The 16,970-nt window shown below is 57.2% G+C and overlaps 1 protein-coding gene across 2 annotated transcripts in view; it reads left to right on the top strand.

The window, feature by feature from the left end:
* Positions 1–15,478, top strand: part of STIMATE (STIM activating enhancer) — a 50,595-nt gene extending 35,117 nt beyond the window's left edge. The window contains exons 4-9 of one of the 2 annotated variants that reach the window (XR_003517998.2): positions 3,167–3,288; positions 7,757–7,869; positions 9,187–9,264; positions 9,971–10,120; positions 11,543–11,729; positions 11,859–15,478. Coding sequence is in view for 1 of the 2 variants with exons in the window: in XM_027583415.2 (XP_027439216.1) it covers positions 3,167–3,288; positions 7,757–7,869; positions 9,187–9,264; positions 9,971–10,120; positions 11,859–11,975 (580 nt within the window). In the remaining variant the exon portion in view is untranslated. The remainder of the gene's footprint in view (positions 1–3,166; positions 3,289–7,756; positions 7,870–9,186; positions 9,265–9,970; positions 10,121–11,542; positions 11,730–11,858) is intronic. The other variant, XM_027583415.2, reaches the window with a different exon arrangement.
* Positions 15,479–16,970: the final 1,492 nt, after the last annotated feature.

The following is a 16,970-nucleotide window of genomic DNA, read 5'->3' as shown; positions in this document are numbered from 1 at the left end:
AACCCCCACTTCGTGCTCTGTGCTCCCCTGAGAGCCCATCCTCTCTCTGCTGCCTGTGGGTTCACATCCACTGCTGTCAGCTGGCCCTTAGGGCTTTGCCTGCTGACAGTTGCCCTGTGTGCTGGCTCTCTGCTCATCCAAGCTCTGGCCCTTGGTGTTCCAGTAGCTTTATGTCTTCCGGTAGGGGGTGGCCCCTGGTGGGGCAGCATAGTGCCCTGAAGGAATATCTCTGCTAGAACAGGAAACACGGGGGGCTTCTCTGGGGTGCCAGACGCTCGGGGTCAAAGCCATTGTTGACCAGCATTGACCTGTTTGACCTGAAGACCATGGGTGGTTCTGGCTCATCACTGCAGTGTGCCTTCCACACAGCCCCCCACCCTGTGCAATCTGACCAAAACCCCAGATGGAGTGGAAAAGGAGGCTCACCTGCCCTATCCCAGCTCCGTCTCCTACTTTCCTGGCTCAGACTTGTTGCTCCAGTCATGCTGTGCTGGAGGCCTTCAACCCCACCAGCTGTCTCCTGCTTCTGTGCCTTTGCTCACGCTGCCCTCTGCCTGGAACACCGTCACTGCTGTCCTGCCCTGCCTTTGAGAGAGCAGCGCGGGGGCTGGTGAGTCCCTTGCCAAGAGGCTTCGTGTATATTTGAGATCATTTGGACTGGAAGATTCTTTTAAGCCTCCTTTTTTGGTGACTGTGCACATTTAGTCCAGGCCCAGATTTCAGGAGGAAGTTATGAAGTCTCCCTGCCCAGAGTCTTTCTCTAAGGCCTGGAAAGGTTATGATCTGTTTGGGTGTTTGGGTGTAGTCCCAAAGTGGGGGACTGGAAGGAACGGTGATCCCCCTGTAGGGGAGATAGTTGGGAGATGGTTGTCTTTCCAATTCTTGAGCCCCCAGCAGGCTGGAGTCATCCCCTGGTGAATCGTCTTGATGTCGTTGACTGGGATAGACTAAGAGGCAGGCTGGCGCCGGACGCACTAACCTCACTCCTGGTGCGGCCTCGGCCGTGTGGCTCTCCCCTGCAGCACCTCCGTTGCCCGGCTGCCAAAAGAAGACGATACAGCTTTAAGAAGGACATTGGCAAACTGAATCACAGCGAGGCTGGAGAAGGGGCTGTTGACAGATCTCGAGTGCTCAGCCTAGAGGAGAAGGGGCCCAAGGTGGAGCTTGGTATGGTGAAGGCACTTGACTGAGAGGCCAGACTGAGCCCCACTTTGCTCCCCTGTCCTGTGTGTCTGCCGGATGCCCAGGATTCCTGTGAAGGCTTCAGGAGTCGTTGAGTATAAGCACCACTGGGAACCATAGGGTCACGTCTCCGTGAGGGAGTTAACAGTTCAGCTGTAGGATGTTGTTGTTAAAAGTTAGGAAAGGTGTGAGAGCCCCAGCAGTGGGTAGGAGAGCAGGCGGTGCTTGGGGAGTGGAGGGCGCCTGGGCCCTGCCATCTCTTCCAGGTCCTGCGTCCTGGCTTTGCCCTGTGACTTCTTACAGGTGGGGGACGGGCTGGGCTGGGCTGGCCTGGAGGCATCTTGGGAATCTGCAGACCGGAAGGGAAGCCAGCTTCAGCTCTGGGAGAGGAGAAACTTAGGGGAAGAGCTGCCCCCTGTGGCTGCAGGGGTCCCCTGGGCTGGGGGCTGTGCTCCTTGCTCCGTCCTGACAGCTTTGGGAGGAAGGTAAGCTTCTGTGACATCCAGGGTTCTGTGACTCTGAGGGGCCATGATTCAAACCACACATTTGTATAGTGCCTACTGCCTACTACGTGCAGGCATGGTTCACACGTACTGACTCATTTGATCCTGATAACAGCCCTACAGTTTAGTCCTATAATTTGGTTATCCTCATTTTACAGCTTGGGGAACCGAGGCACAGAGAGAGGAGGGAACTTAAATTCACATGGCTTCATGGTGATGGAGCTGGGATCCGAAGCCGGCCAGTCCACCGGCCTTATCTGTGTTGGGTAGAGCGTAGAGAGCTTTCCATCTTTAGTCCCAGGGCCTGGCGCACAGTCGGCATAAATATTTGGTGAGGGGATGAATGAACTGACGTGTCTCTATCAGGTGTTCTTGTGGCTTTCAGGGCGAGCCTCAGCTGTGAGAACCACTTGAAACCAATTAGATGTACGTGTCTGAGAGCAGCTTAGGCGAGGGTCAGCTGAGAACTTGGAGACATTGCCTTGGACGGCTGCTCTGCCTTGGTCTCTGGTCTGAGAGTGACCCCTTGTGATGTTAGGGAGGAAGGGCAGGCGGGAGACACCGCTGTCCGCCCTTCTGGTTTCCTGGCCCTGCCAGGGCACCATGGGGCCGTGAGCACTGCCGAGCAGGGCGTGCTTCCTCCCGTGTCAGTGTGTGCCTGGCACCAGAGCCTCGGTCTTTAGGTGGGGGCTGCGAGTCTGCATGAAATGTCTTCGGCCTCGGCAGCTGGAAAGCACCGCAGTTGGTCTGTGGCATCTGAAAGTACTTTGAGGGCTTTCTGAGCCACTTGGCGTCCCTGGGGGCCGGTACCTGACCCATTGACTGTCTGTCTCCTACTTGGTCTGGAGCACTGGCGCGTGTGGCCAGGGTGTCCGGCAAGATCCAGGGACAGGGCCCTCGAGGGAGGGCCTCTCCTTGGTGAGGGAGGAGGTGTGTGTCAGACACATGGAAACAGACCTGATGAGAACACAGGATTGAGGTGGGAGAGCTCCGCTGACCCCTCTTTTCTGTCATCCTGCCTTTTCCATGGGAGTAAAGATCTCTCTAGAAGTATGCTTGCCTCCATGGCAGGCTCTGAAGCACAGGGATGAGCGAGGGCCCCATGGCCCTGCCGTCTTTGGTCTAAAGAAACCCTAGAAGCCATGTCCTGAACTGCCCTGGAACAGTAGCACTGGCTTGGGGCTGAGGGTGTGAACAGCGTCATGGAGCAGATTTCTTTTAATGAATTCAGTTCTGTTTCCCTCTTGACTTCCTTGCTGCTTCCAGGCACTGTGTCTTATGTCAGGTCTTCATTTGATGGGAGCATTTGAAGTCTTTCAAGTTTCTTTGTCCCTTGTCCACTCCTCCCTCAAGTTCTTTGACCCGATGAGTGTCAGCACGCTATCGTGGGTCCTGGGAGTGAGTCCCGCAGGGCCGGGCTCAGGGGCCCTTGCTGCCCGGGTGGTGCTTCCTGACGGCGCTGCTGTGTGCTGCCCTCCCAGGTACCTCATCAACTTCCTCCTGGACGCCACCGTGGGCATGCTGCTCATCTACGTGGGGGTGCGTGCCGTCAGCGTCTTGGTGGAGTGGCAGCAGTGGGAGTCCCTGCGATTTGGCGAATATGGTAATGTAGCACGGACATTGGATGGGGGTGTGGAGGGGGCTTTTGCGGGGGGCACCCTGCTCCTTGCTCCGGTCAGCTCTCCAGGCCAGTGGATTTGAAGGTTCAGGAGCTGGTTTCTGTCTCCTCTGTGTGGTGGTGGGGCTGGTCCTGGGGCCTGAACGCCATCCCCCTGCTGGTGTCAGAGTGGCACACATCTGAGGTGTGGAGGTGTGCACACCACTGCCACCTGATGGCAGGAGCCGAGAGACCTTAGACACAAGGAGGTCCACCAGAGGGCACCGGCGGCCCCACCTGTAGGCTGTAAGGCCTTCTCACTCTGCCAAGCTTCTCACCGAGCTCACACGACCTGCCCCCCTCGTTAGAGAAATGGGGACAGCTCTCAGTTTGGGAGGCGGTCAGTAGGGAGATGGCCCTCTTCTGCGTGTCTGTGCTTGTCCTGTCATCGTGCCATCTCGCTACAGGGGCTGTCCATCCCCCACCCCGGGGCCAAGTCGCCTTACTGTCTCCTGACTGGAGGCTGGCTCCCCACCAGCATCGGGCGCGTGCAGTCACCAGGAACCATCCTCACTCGCCTTAAAACAGGTGACCTGTGGCTGCTGGCTCATCTTTGACCCCCTCCCCTCTCCTCGGACCCCCAAGACAAGGGCCTGGTTAGGAAGCTGCCCTCACACTCCGCGAGCACAAACGCACCGGCCCTTCACTTTGTACGCCCGGGGAAGCAGCTGGCTGTGGCCTGCACAGGGCTGCAGGGAGGGCGCCTTCCTCAGGCCTTGCCACACCAGGGTTGAGGGGCAACAGCAGGTCTCCCCCCACTTCATGCCTGGCCCCTGCTGTCTGGGAGCAGGAGCTCCTGGTCTCAGTGAGAACAGCACCAGCAGGGCCGCAGCTACCTAGGGTCACACAGACAGGAGGGAAGGAATTCTGGATCTCCACTCTGCTTTCCACAGAGTTCAGGGCTCTGGGCCTCGGGGCCGCTCCCTCCTCAGTGACTGAAGACTCACAAGGCACTAACATGTGGAAGGGGAGCTGATCCGTGGAGCCGGCTCTGTGAGCGCCTGGGTAGTTCAGAAACCTTAAGCAGTTGTTTGTCTCCGTTGAGGGGAGATGAACTCAGGGGAGGGCTTTTCTTAGCCCCGTTACTTGATGCCTGATGAGTCACGGACTTTAGATAGCGTCTGACACACGGTGTACGCTCCCGTGGCTTGAGGGAAGGCTTCTGAGAAGCCCCAAGTCGTGACCCCGCCGCTTGGCGGACACACATGGACCACATTTATAGGCTAGGTACCCAGAGGGGTTGAGTGACGCCAGAAGCCCGCGCTCAGCTGGGGGCGGGCGTGGCCTCTTCCGCTACCTCCAAGGGCCACGTGTCTCACTGCTTGCCCTTGAGATCCGTCCTGGAAGGCAGTGCCCTCGGCTCGGCTGTAGTGACCGGCGCTGCGGGACAGCCACCCACAGCCAGTCGCGTGCCACTCAGTGACCCCCCCCCCCCTTCCCACCCTCGTCTTCCCAGAGTCTTCAAACCAGGGTGTCTCCAGAGGAGCATCCTGAGTCCTCCCTGCCTGGGCTGAGGGAGGATGGCGCACATCCTCTCTTACTGATTTCTGTTTCTATCTGTGTTCTTGTGTCCTGTCGCTGCTATAACAAATTTCCACAAAATTGGTGGCTTCAGACGACAGGTTTCTTACCTTATAGCTGTGTAGTTCAGACGTCCCACATGGGTCTCACTGGCTACAGTCAAGGTGTCGGCAGGAGTGGTTCCTTCTGGAGCCTCTGTGGGGGCACCCATGTCCTTGCCGTTTCCCGCTCCTATAGGCTGACTGCCCTCCCTGCTTGTGGCCCCTCTCTCCCCTGAGGGGCCGGCAGCCGGTCAGGCTCCTCTCACATGGTATCATGCTGACCTTCTAGCACCTCCTTCCGGTGCCCTTGCGAGTACACTGGGCCCACGTGGATACCGCAGGATACTCTCCCTAGCTTAGAGGCGGGTGGTTGGCAGCCGTACTTCCCCTGGGCCACGTTACCTAACATATTCACAGGTTCCTGGGTCTAGGATGTGGATGTCTCTGGGGCCGTTATTCCACCTACCACCCCTGTTAAGTGGCCCATCTTCTTGAGGCAGTATTTCTATGTAGGCCCCAGAGCTCTCTTCTCAGCTAAGTGAAGGAGAGGGTCTTGTTTTCTAGGTGCTTCCTTTGTCCTTAGAGGAGAGGGTAGACTTGCCAACAAGCACATGGGACTTGGGGAATAAGCCACACAGCCCTGCGGGGCGAGACAAGTTCCAGGTGATAACTGTGCTTGTGGTTTGATGGCCAGGCAGCTTTTCCCCCAGGGGAAGCCCTGAAAGCAGGTCTGTGTTCCGTGGGCGCCAGTGGTCTGTGGGCTTTGCGGCCTGCGCCCTCCTAATGCTCCTTTCCTGAAGCCTTGGGAGACGGACGTGCTCCGTCCGTTTGTCCCCTATCCCTGCGATTTCTCCTGAGGAAGTTATTCCACAAACACAAAACACCCATCTGCCTGAGGTTGTCCAGTGTGGTAAGAAGCAGGACACGTCGAGAATGCCTGGCGTGTGTGTCCGTGAACAGTGAGACAGTGGGGAACGGCTGAGAGGCTCTCCAAGGAAACAGATCTGAAAGCAGACTAGCACCCACGCTCATTCCAGCTGGGGCTGCCGGTGGTCCAGATGCAGAGGAGGAAGGGAGGGTGGGAACGTGTTTACAGGGGACTTCTCTTCTTGTTTCACCATGTTTTTTAACTGTCTTATTAAAGCATATAAATGAAAGAAGATGCGGCCATGGCCAAGCTGTGGCGCTGACACTCAGCAGTGAGGGGGCAGTTCAGCGTCTGGGGGTGGGGGAGGGGAGGAAAGCCTGTCCGCCTCCGTCGGTCACTGCAAAGCTTACAGGCAGGCGGAGCGAGCACATGGAGCAAGGAAGTTTTCTTTTGACATGAAGTGTGGCCCCTTGGTCTGCTGACTTCAAACACGCCGGTCAACATTCGGAGATGTTTCCTACTAGTGCTTTCTGTCTATCTCCGATCTCAATGATTTTTAACAAATATGTTGATCTGTTATTTCTGAGAACTTTTGTCAGTAAGGTCACGCAGTTGACTGAAGGGATTCCAGCACTCCATTAAAAATCTAGCCGGAGAGATTGTGCTTCTGAAGTGGTTTTTTGGCTCAGATGTGTCTAATCCCAGAAGTGAAAGTAGGACGAGCTCAGAAGCAGCCCTGATGGCTCTCTGCATGCTTTCTGCACCCTTCTCCCGAGGTTTTCCAGAAAAGGAATGGCCTAGTGTTGCGTCATTACCGCTGCGTAAAGGCATTCGCTTGCGCTGGCACTGTGTCCCGTTGGCAGGCTCTGGCTCGGCTGGGCCTGCTCCAGCAGCCGGGCCTGGACGGTGATGGCTACAGAAACCTAGCATCGCACGGGAACCCGGAAAGCTCTCTATGGGCCAGGTTCTCTCCTCACAGCCCAGATGGCGGGGGCCTTTGGCTCCCCTGAAATGCTGCCCTCCACCCCCTCCTCTGGCCAGCGATGCTCAGGCAACTCCAGCAGAGCCTCCAGAGCTGACCCCGGTGGCTCCCCTCCCCCCCACACTGTCCCCCAGCTCTTCCCTAGGTCTCCACTTTGGCATGTGTACCTCCCCGGGGGCCCATCCATGGGTTCTGCCTGTCCCTGGGGATATAGATCGTCCCTGGGGCTGGTCCTCCACCCTTCCTCTAGTCCTTTTTGAAACATTCTGGAGGCCCTCTGGAGACCTGCATGTGCCCCAGGGTGGACTGTTGCATTTCTCCATTTCTCAAGCACAGTGACTGATGGGGTCGCAGATGGACCTTTGTCACGGCCCCAAGGCACAGCCCCTCCCTCCTGCCTCTCTGCCTGCTTTTCCTTCCCCGTCCCCAGCACAGCTGTTTTGGGCTACCCCACAGAGACAGAACCGCGATTCTTCCAGTACGAACTCCGCTTTCAGGGCTGAGGGCAGCAGGAGCAGCTGGGGAGGGTGGCTCGGGGCGGCAGACCAGCAGAGAGGAGGTTTGCTGCCTTCATGGTCACACACGTCAGGTAGCCCGTGGATGGAGGAGAGGGTGGCTAGCCCCACGGTCCCTGGAAGAATCAACAACGGGTAATGGCAGCAGCCTTGCTTCACACAGCTCTGCCAGGGGACAGAAAGAGCCAGCTCTCTGAGCTCCAGCGGCGAGCACTTGCTAACTTTAGTCTCCTTAATTATATCCTAGAATCTCTTGAAAGAAATGCCACTCTGGTATCTCCAAATTAGGAATTCTGTGATTTTATCTAAAACACCCTCATGTGTCTGGTCGGGCTGAAGTGATTCTTGGTGCTTTGGGGGCTCATGGAGTGGCTTTAGAGCCAGGGTTCTGGTGGGGGCTCCCGGGAGCTGTGGGCGTGGGGTGGGGACATGGGCTCAGATCCCGGCGTCCGGGCCCCGCGTGACTGCGCACCCACTGTCCCTGCAGGAGACCCTCTGCAGTGCGGAGCCTGGGTTGGGCAGTGTGCTCTTTACATCGTGATCATGATTTTTGAAAAGTCTGTCGTCTTCATCGTCCTCCTCATACTTCAATGGAAAAAGGTTTGCCTCTTGTCCCTTCTTTAGCAGCTCCTTGGGATGTCAAGCAAGACGGGACTTGTCCCCTACCACCCGTATGCCCCAACCTTATTAGAAAACCAGATGTGTTCTTTGTTTTCCCTTTTTTTTTTCCCCACCTCCACGGATGCGGTCTGGATTCCGTGTGCTGTGGCAGCCTTTCGGGAGCAGGAAGTCGTTTTTTCACTTAGCATCCATCTATTTGAATCGTGCAAATATCTGCCCTGCATTGAGCTTTGGGACATGTAAAGCCAGTGGAGATGAGTCTCTGCCCTGGGGCAGCTTCCTGGCTGACAGTCTCTAGGCCTCCCGACTGTAACTGTCAGGAGGGTGTTCTCTCCATTTGCATCCTCACACACCTCCCTTGGCCAGTGGTTTAATCAAGCTTTTGGGTGCTGCAGGAGGCACCTGGTCGCACTGGTCACACGCTGTTCCCAGGGTTCCCTCGGCCCTGCCCTCTGGCCCCGGTGCTGTGTAGATAAGCCTCCACTGCCCAATTCCCTCACATGGCCACATGAAACCAGCCAAAGAGCCTTCGAATAGCTCAGAACTTGGCCTTCCTTTGGTGGTGGTGGTTGTTGTTGTTTTAAGATTTTATTGATTTATTTGAGAGAGAACACGAGCACGAGAGGGGGGAGGGGCAGAGGGAGAGGGAGAAGCAGACTCCTTGCTGAGCAGGGAGCCAGAGGAGGGGGCTTGATCCCAGGACCCTGAGATCATGACCTGAGCCGAAGGCAGACACTTAACCAACTAAGCCACCGAGGCACCCCTCTTTTGGTTTTATTTGTGTCTGAGTTTTATTTTTCAGGAAAATAAACCAAGGCTTTTCAGAGCTGTTGTCCTTCAGGAGGTGGTTGGGGTGCAGGATTTCTGTTAGGAAGTGGCCTGGCGTCCCATTGCTAGTGTCTGTAATGAGCATCCACCGACCTCATTCCCTCCAGCTCCCCGAAGCCCCACCACCCCCACCCTCCGTGCCTCCTGGTGTGTGAGCCCTACTCGGCTCGGTGGTTGTAAGCCCACTGTGTTTCCCAAGTCCACAGCACTGGGAAAGCTGCTAAAGCCCTAACTGCTCCAAGTGCTCTCCGGGGGGTCTGTCCCTTGTTAGCAGTCACACCTAGGGACAGACACATGCAGCCCTCGGTGTGAGGCACTGTTCCCATCAGAGTTCTCGGGGGAGTGTCGTCTAAGCTAAGCCACCCTGCTCAGGGCCCCATGGGTGATGTGTGACTGTGTTACCCCCCTTTCCCCAGGCGCCTTCTCTGTGGTCTCTCCCTACCTCACAGAGTCTGCTTCTCTTTACAGGTGGCCCTATTGAATCCCATTGAAAACCCAGACCTGAAACTGGCCATCGTCATGCTGATCGTCCCCTTCTTTGTCAATGTCAGTGCCATGTTGCATTTTACCCCCATGTGCTCTCTGCCTTCCAGTGTCCCGTTCACAGTTCCGAGTCTGACAGACAAAGCCCCTTACAGCCTCCAGGCCCCTCCCCACCCCAGACCTGGAAATGGCAGGATTGCTTCCTCGGCAGGCAGGTCCCTGATCCAGGCTCCCCGTGCAAGAGGGAGGGTCCTGGGAACTTTGTCTTGCCCTCCCTGCCAGGGGCCCTCCCGCCCAGGAGGCCCTCCACTTGCACAACGAGCAACTTCTAGATCAGGATGTTAGAAATTCACCCCTGTGTTATCCCTGACCCCAGAGCTCCAAGAGAGACTCATGAGCACACTGGCTAGAAGTTAGGAAATAGAAGGAACAATAAAGTTGCCTGGGGCTGACGGTCGTGGCAGAGTGGACGGGCCAGCCTCTCAGCCCAGAAACCTTGCCAGCAGCTAGTCCCCATCAGTTACCAGCACTCAGGGTGAAGAGGGCCAGGGTTGTCTTGCTGGCTGCCTGATAAGAAAGCAGAAGCACAGGCTGTGGAGGGTGGGAATCTCTTCGTACGCTTGTGAGAGAGCTGGGGGACTGGAGGAGGCTTTTCTGCCCCTTGTTCCGGGCGGTGTAATCTGGAGCAGGTGGGAGGGGGGGCGATGGGGTCTGCTGTGCTTTGACAGAAGGCTTATCCCAGAGTAACATGCACGTTTCCTCCCCACAGGCTTTGATGTTTTGGGTAGTGGACAATTTCCTCATGAGAAAGGGGAGGACGAAAGCTAAACTAGAAGAAAGGGGAGCCAACCAGGACTCGAGGGACGGGAGCAAGGTCCGCTACCGAAGGGCTGCGTCCCACGAAGAGTCAGAGTCCGAGGTAGGGCCGAGCCCTCATGCCGCGCCCCGTCCCGAGGAGGTCCCTGGCCTCCGTTTGCATCTGGTCTTCCCAGCCCTGGCCAGGGGGAGGAAGAAGAGGCTGACAGCCTCCATCCAGCAAGGACCCTTTCCTGCGGCCCCTGGCCTTCCCACGGCAGGGAGGTAGAGCGCCCGACGGGGTGGCGGGAGCTCACCTCCGACAGTCTGGACCTCTGCCAGTGGAGGAAGACAGGGAAGGGAGGGGCTGCCTTGTTCCAGGGAAGCTGGCAAGGACTCTCACGGGCCTAAGCATTAAGATGTTTCAATCCCTGCCCACCACTGCAGAGCAGCAGAGGTGTTGGCTAAGCCCACTAGAAACTTCTAAAACATAGGGGTAGCCAGACCTTCCGGGGAACCTCCCCTCCCCTCACTGTCAGGTTTCCTAGGTTTAAAGGTTTGGACTTCTGGGAGACTGGTGGTCATAAATAGGAGCATGGAGGCAAAGTGATGCTTCTGGGCAGCCTGCACCTCTGCGTGCTGCGGGGTGAGGCCAGGGCTGCCTCCTGAGAGGCCTCGTCAGCTTTCTCAGCGTGCCCAGCTCCGCAGTGAGGGTAGGGCTGCAGAAGTGTCTTCCCCGAGAGACCTTCAGGCTGCATGAGGTGAAGGTGAGTGTCTGAAGAGCTCCTTCTAAGACGATGTGATCCTTCTGACACTGAGGCATTCACAAAGGCCCGTGAGCACCCTGGTGGCATCCTGGAGGGAGTTTTGAAAGCTGGCTAGAAGAGCAGGGTAGAGGGTAAGCCCGTATTTTCTCTAGGTGTCCCTAGGATCTGGCACGGGGCCTGTCCTGTCGTAAGAGCCTGAGTAACGTTAGATGAATGACAAGCAGCACTACAGGCAGAAGCAACCACTCAGGAGCAGTCGTGGTCATGGGGGGTGGCCTCTGGGTCACACGAAACCCCTTATGGCCAGAGCAGCATGTGTCCCGTAGGGTAGGATGGAATGAGGTGCAGGCGAAGGTCTCAGCCAGACGGGCACGGTGCTTGGTGATGGGGGCATGCCTGGATGGGCCGTAGGGAGCCAGAGAGAAGGTCTACTCAGGGACTCCCCCCGAGGGAAGTGCTCCAGGGAGAGACGACGCAGCTGTCCTGCCCCGGGAGAGAATGAGCTCATGGTGCCCTGTGTCCCCATGCTTCCCTGGTGCCCAGAGGCCTGAGGAGCCAGCAGGCGGCGTGGCAGGTGGGTAGGAAGGGACTGTTTGCCTGGATGCCCTTGCTCCACGGCGGGGTCATTCCAGACACTCAGGAAAGTGCAGGGCTCGCACTTGTCTGCGCGAGCTGCAGAGTGGGTTCAGTGCACGGAGCGCGGTCGGCCTCGTGTGTGCTCCACAGAGGTTCTCTTTTCCTTTTGAGGGGACTTTTCAGTTTGCTTCTGCTGTCTGTAGGGCACCTTCCAGGACCTGGGACGGCCTGTGTCCAGATTGGGCTTCTTTGCCAGGATGACCTTAGGGTGGGGGTCCTTGCCGAGTTTGCTCTGACCGGGGTTCCGTCCCAGCTGGAGGTTGGCTGCAGAAGCGAGGGGCGGCCATGTCCGCTCGGCGCTGGCTTCAGGAGCCCGTGAATACACTGGGAGTAAGTGACGTCTGCGGTGGTCTCGGGGCTTTCTAGACGGGGTAGCACCCCGGTTGCCGGGGTGCAGGGAGGGCAGAGGAAGAAGGCCCAGCCGGTGGTGACTCAGGCCATGCCTCTCCACCGCCCCAGATCCTGATCTCCGCCGACGACGAGATGGAGGAGTCTGACGTGGAGGAGGACCTGCGCCGACTGACCCCCCTGAAGCCTGCGAAGAAAAAGAAGCACCGCTTCGGGCTGCCTGTCTGACGCGCTCCTGTGCTGGGGTCAGGTGTGGGGGCCCCGCCAGGTCAGCAGGCGGTCGCTCCGCAGTGCCCTTCCTTCCTTCCTCTCTGCCCCGCCTCTTCTACCTCCAGTCCCCTCGCTGTCCCCACCCGCTCCCAGACCGCTGTCACTTACCAGAGGGGGGCCGGGCCAGCGCCGAGGGGCCCCAGGCAGCCGGAGGTCCCCATCAGTTGCACTACAAACACTGACCAAATATGCAAGCGAGGCGTTTTGTGTGTCTGTCATTGTCCCAAACAGTGTTGCCAGGGACCCCGAAGCCCCGTCCTGTGTCTGGCTGGGTGGCCTTGAGGAGGAAAACTGACACGCACACAGACTGGGTAGAGCCTTTCCCCAAGGCTCTGGGAGCGTGAGGACGTAACACGTTTTGGGCTAAAAGTCACTCATTGACCAAGTTGGAACCGCAATGCTTTCTTACTCCAAATGGCTTTGTAACTACTGATTTCTAAAGCCGGTTTTATGAGCTGTCACAGTGTTAATGTTTTTTGAGTATGTGTTTATTTCCTAAGGGACTAATGAGCAAAACATAGATTTTTAAGTCTTCCGTATGCTGTTGACTTTTATATTTTTAAGTTATATTTTCATACTATTGTATTTAAAAACTTTTTAATCCCCAAAGAAATGGGTTTGTCTGCCTTTCGTGGGATGTGAACTGGCGGGAAGAAGAAGTCGGGAGTTTTTTTATTCAGGATATTTTTAGGTAATCTGCGACGAGATGAGGTGAATGGTCCTGGCGGGAAGGGAGAGGAGCCCTTGTCCGAAAGGGACAAACCCAATGGCTCTGTAAAGGCCGGGCCTGAGCGGGGAGGCAGCTGGTCCGAAGGCCAGTCTGGGGCCAGGGGCACGTGGGTCCAGCTGCTTGGCTTTCTGCTGCCAGTTTAGAGGTCTTAGTTAAACGTGGCCAAGAGCAGAGTCTAGAGGTCTGTGTCTAGAGCAGCTGAAACCATCGAAACCAGCCCTGTGTTCACTGCCTCCAGTGCAAGGTAGAGCCTTTGGAACCAGCTGCTGGACCAGCCCCAGGAACTCCTCTCGGGCCGCCGTCTGTCTGTCGTCTTGGTGTTGTCCCCCTGTTTAGCTTGCACAACAGTCTGAGGAGCGCCTGCCCGACCGGGCGATCCTGTTTTTCACGGCCTCAAAGCGGCAGGGCAGCCAGAGATGGCGCGGGTCGAGGTGCGAGAGCTCGCTGTCTGCATCCACGGGCCGGGGAGATGCTTCGAAGCCTGGGTCCCCTCCCTGGGGAGTGGCCCTCACTCCTCAGCATGGCCCCAGGCCCCTGTAGCTTTGGGAGTCTGCTGACCACAGCGGAGTGGGTTGGCCTGAGCACTTGCTCTGCTGTGGGAACAGCATGGTGGGGTGGCCCGTGTTTTGTCGTAGCCCAGAGGCAGCCACAGAAGTTAAGGAACGGAAAACTGCCCGCTCAGGTGCAAGCTAGAAGTGAGACAGGTGCAGGGAGGCCACCTGGCCCAGAACCTTCCTTTTAGACCTACATACAAACGTGCTGCCCTTACGTAGATTGGGTGTGAATTGTGGCCTGGGAGCCAGGCTGTTAAGCTGGGCCTGCCTTCCCTCTCACAATCGCACCCTTCTGCCCCTGGGAGTCTGGAGCCAGGGGGCTGGAAGGAGCCAGGCCCTGTCGCTGCCCCCGGGTGTCTGCTCTGCGAGCAGGGCTGTCTGCAGCAGGAGGCGAGGCTGCATCCAGAACTGACGTTGTGCCTGCTACATGTCAGCCCCTCGTGGCATTGCTGGCTCTCCAAACTTTTCCCTCCTGTTTTCATTTTGTATGAACAGCCTGTGCCTGCCGCTGTTTTCCTGCACCTTCCTGAGCCCAGCATCAGAGCTGTGCTTTCAGTCCTGAGCTCCAGGCGCAGCAGGTGGGCAGCCACAGTCCCTGGAAGGTGGAAAGTCGGGCTTATATAGGCCTCGGACAATCTGCTCATCTCAAGGCCTGGCCCAGTGCCTGCTGGGCAGTGGGTTTGGGGAGCAAAGTGGTGGCTAGTGAGGGGTGGTTTTTCCTTGTATCCTGAATTTCAGTAAGGGCTTTAGTCTCTGAGCCACGGTCGTGGAGCTGGCTGACCAGGGGATGGGTGTCTAATCGCAGAGAGCCTTGTGGTGTGTGGGACTGGACAGCATGGCCTCGCAGGTTTGGCCTTCCTTTTCCTTCGCGTGTGTGTGTGTGCGTGCACATGAGCACGTGCTCATGTGCACACACACACAGACACACACACACACAGTTTGTATTCCCTGAAGTGTTTCCTGCAGTCACCGGGGGTTTTTCTGTGCTGCATTGTCCCAAGAGACCAGCTGTAGAGGGCCGTGGTCAGAACCTTCTCCTGAGCTGACCTCCCTCTCTGAGATGAGTCTCCTTACCACCTGCCCTGAGGTGCCTTACAAGGTACAGCTCCTTACCCGGCCCTATGGCAAGTGTCACAGTGCTTGAGAAACCATGGGACACCAACTGGATATTGTGTGCTCCCCATCCGATCTGTGCGGCTGTGGGCCTAGGCCAAGGCACCCGTGATGGAAGCTTGTAAGTCAGGGTCATGAACAAGTCTCTTGTACCTAATGGAAATAACCTGATGAGGTAGAACTCTCGTGTCTGAATGGAAGGAATCATTGTTAGCCTTATTTCCTTTTGCTGTCAGTGGGGTGTTGACAATGGCAAGGGGGGGATGTTGGTGAGATCTCGGGCAGCAGGGGCTTCTTGGTCTGCTCAGAAGACCTTCGAGGTAAAGGCCTGTGGCCCATCAGTTAGCCCTCAGGCACGCTGGTGGCCTCCTGCCTCAAGCTTTAACTCACGCCCCTTCTTGGCAACAGAGAGTCCTAGGCGACTGTTGACTGTCATGCCTTTAAAGGGAAAACCTGTAAAGGCTCAAATCCTAGGCAATCTAGTCCTGTAGCCTGTAGTCCAGAGTCCCCATCGGAAGGCGCCCAGGAGCCCACTCTGCCGTCCAGACAACAACTCACTGGACTTTTTGCCGCCAAGCCAACATAGAAGGCTCTGGGAACTTCTCATTGGCCAAAACAGCCCCCTTATAGGGTGCAGGGCTGGCTTTTAGAAGTTGCACACACTTCCAGCCAGGAGTGGAGAGCTCTCTGTTTCACCCTGTGAAACACTGGCAGCACTGAAGGGCTTTGCTCTGGGTGAGGGACTTCTGGTCCAACGGCCATCAGCACCTTGAGCTCCTGGTTGGGTGGGTGTCATTTGAGCTCTCTTTTCATGATGTTTGTTAGAACTCAGAACTGTGTGAGAAAACCATGGCCTATTTCCACTGCCCTTCCGGTGGGGGTGTTTCATCAGTGGTGGTAAGATTCACAGAAAGACATTTTTGAAATGAAAGGGAAGACGATGTACTTACATTGTAAAATGGTTTACAATAAAGTTTCACATCTTAATACAGTTTTTTTTTTTTTTTAAAAGAAACCATCACATGTGGTTGTTGGTTGTGTGTTCTTTAGAGCTAAAACAGCTTAGTGGGGTCAAGCAAATTTCCCCAGCAAGTTACAAGGTTCTCCCCAGGGGCGCCTGGGTGGCTCAGTCGGTTAAGCGGCTGCCTTCGGCTCAGGTTGATCCAGGGTCCTGGGATCGAGCCTCGTGTCAGGCTCCCTGCTCAGTGGAGAGCCTGCTTCTCCCTCCACTCGTGCTCTCGCTCTCCCTATCTCAAATAAATAAATAAAATAATCTTAAAAAATAAAAAATGACAACGACAGCTGTTCCCAGGAAACCCAAGTGTGAATGGACCTGCATCACCTGGTGACAGACCCAGGAGCCAGAATCTGCCAAAGGAAAAAACCAAGCATACTCTTGCCTTTTCCACTTCCCTGCCTACGCCAGTGAGAGGTGCTCCACCTCCCCCTGAGGAGCAAGTGGTGCTGGGGGGAGGAGGTGTGAGCAGTGAGCAGCCCACATCCTTGTCCCTGAGGCCACGGGGCTGGAAGGCAGGTGCCTCCGGGGCAGAGCCAGCTGTGGGGACAGTGCCGAAGCGCCCCTCCCAGCCGGGCTTGCGCTCCATGCCCCGTGGCCCTGGCCGGTGGAAGGCATTCCTCATGTCAGCGCTTGTTCCAGATGGAGCCTGGCAGCCCTCACATCGGCCTGCTGGGGCTTGGGGTGGGATTGGAGATATGACATCAGTGGAGTGGCATTCGGGATAACCAAATGTCAGTGCCTGGTGGGGTTCCGTCTGCTTGGAGCCTCCAAAGATAAAAATAATCTCCATCACAAACTGACAAGGAGCTCGGGGGTGGCTGACACCCCCGGCCCCATCCACTACACACCCCAAGTGGAGAGTCCTGCCATGCGCCGCGAGGGTCTCCCCTGAGCCCCGCAGCTCAGTGCCTGAAACGGGCTCGGATGTCACCCACCCTCTTTCAGCAGCCTAAATGCCCTCAGGCCAGGCACCTTTGGGTGACCTCATCCAGTCAGAGGCTCTGTGCCCTTCCCTGCCTGCACTCACCAGTGCCCTTACCAGAAAACGGGTTTCTTCCTGGTCCTTCCTGGGCACTTTTACCCCCTGCCTCTTTGTCCCTTTGCTGAACTTGCCCCGGGAGCCAGACAGAGGACAGGGGCAACAGCAAAGAGACGGAGTGGCTCCCCGGGCTTCCCTCGGCCACAGCTGCTCCCCTGTGAACCGTGGGGGGCTGCGCCACGAGCACATGCTCCCTAGTGTCAGACACGGGAAGCTTCTGCCCTGCTGGGCAGGGATGGAAAGTCTCTTGCCTCTGGAATCCAGGGAGGGGTGGAAGAGAAGGAAAAACAAGCTCAGAAGGGCCCGGCCTGGCGCGCCCCCCCCCCCCCCCAGCCGCCGGGGACCCACTGCGTGGGGATGGACCGTCCCGGGGGGCGGCTCAGGCTGCCACACACATGCATCCACACTCCGTTGCTCGCCGCCAGGCCCGGCCCCCCCTGCTGGCCTAGAGCAGCTGTTGCTGGGGGCACCGGGCCTCCCCCCCCCCCCCCCCCCCCCC

The sequence above is a fragment of the Zalophus californianus genome, chromosome 1 (genome assembly GCF_009762305.2).
Source record: "Zalophus californianus isolate mZalCal1 chromosome 1, mZalCal1.pri.v2, whole genome shotgun sequence".
In the NCBI taxonomy this organism is placed as follows: Eukaryota; Metazoa; Chordata; class Mammalia; order Carnivora; family Otariidae; genus Zalophus; species Zalophus californianus.
This window is presented reverse-complemented; position numbering and strand designations above follow the sequence as displayed.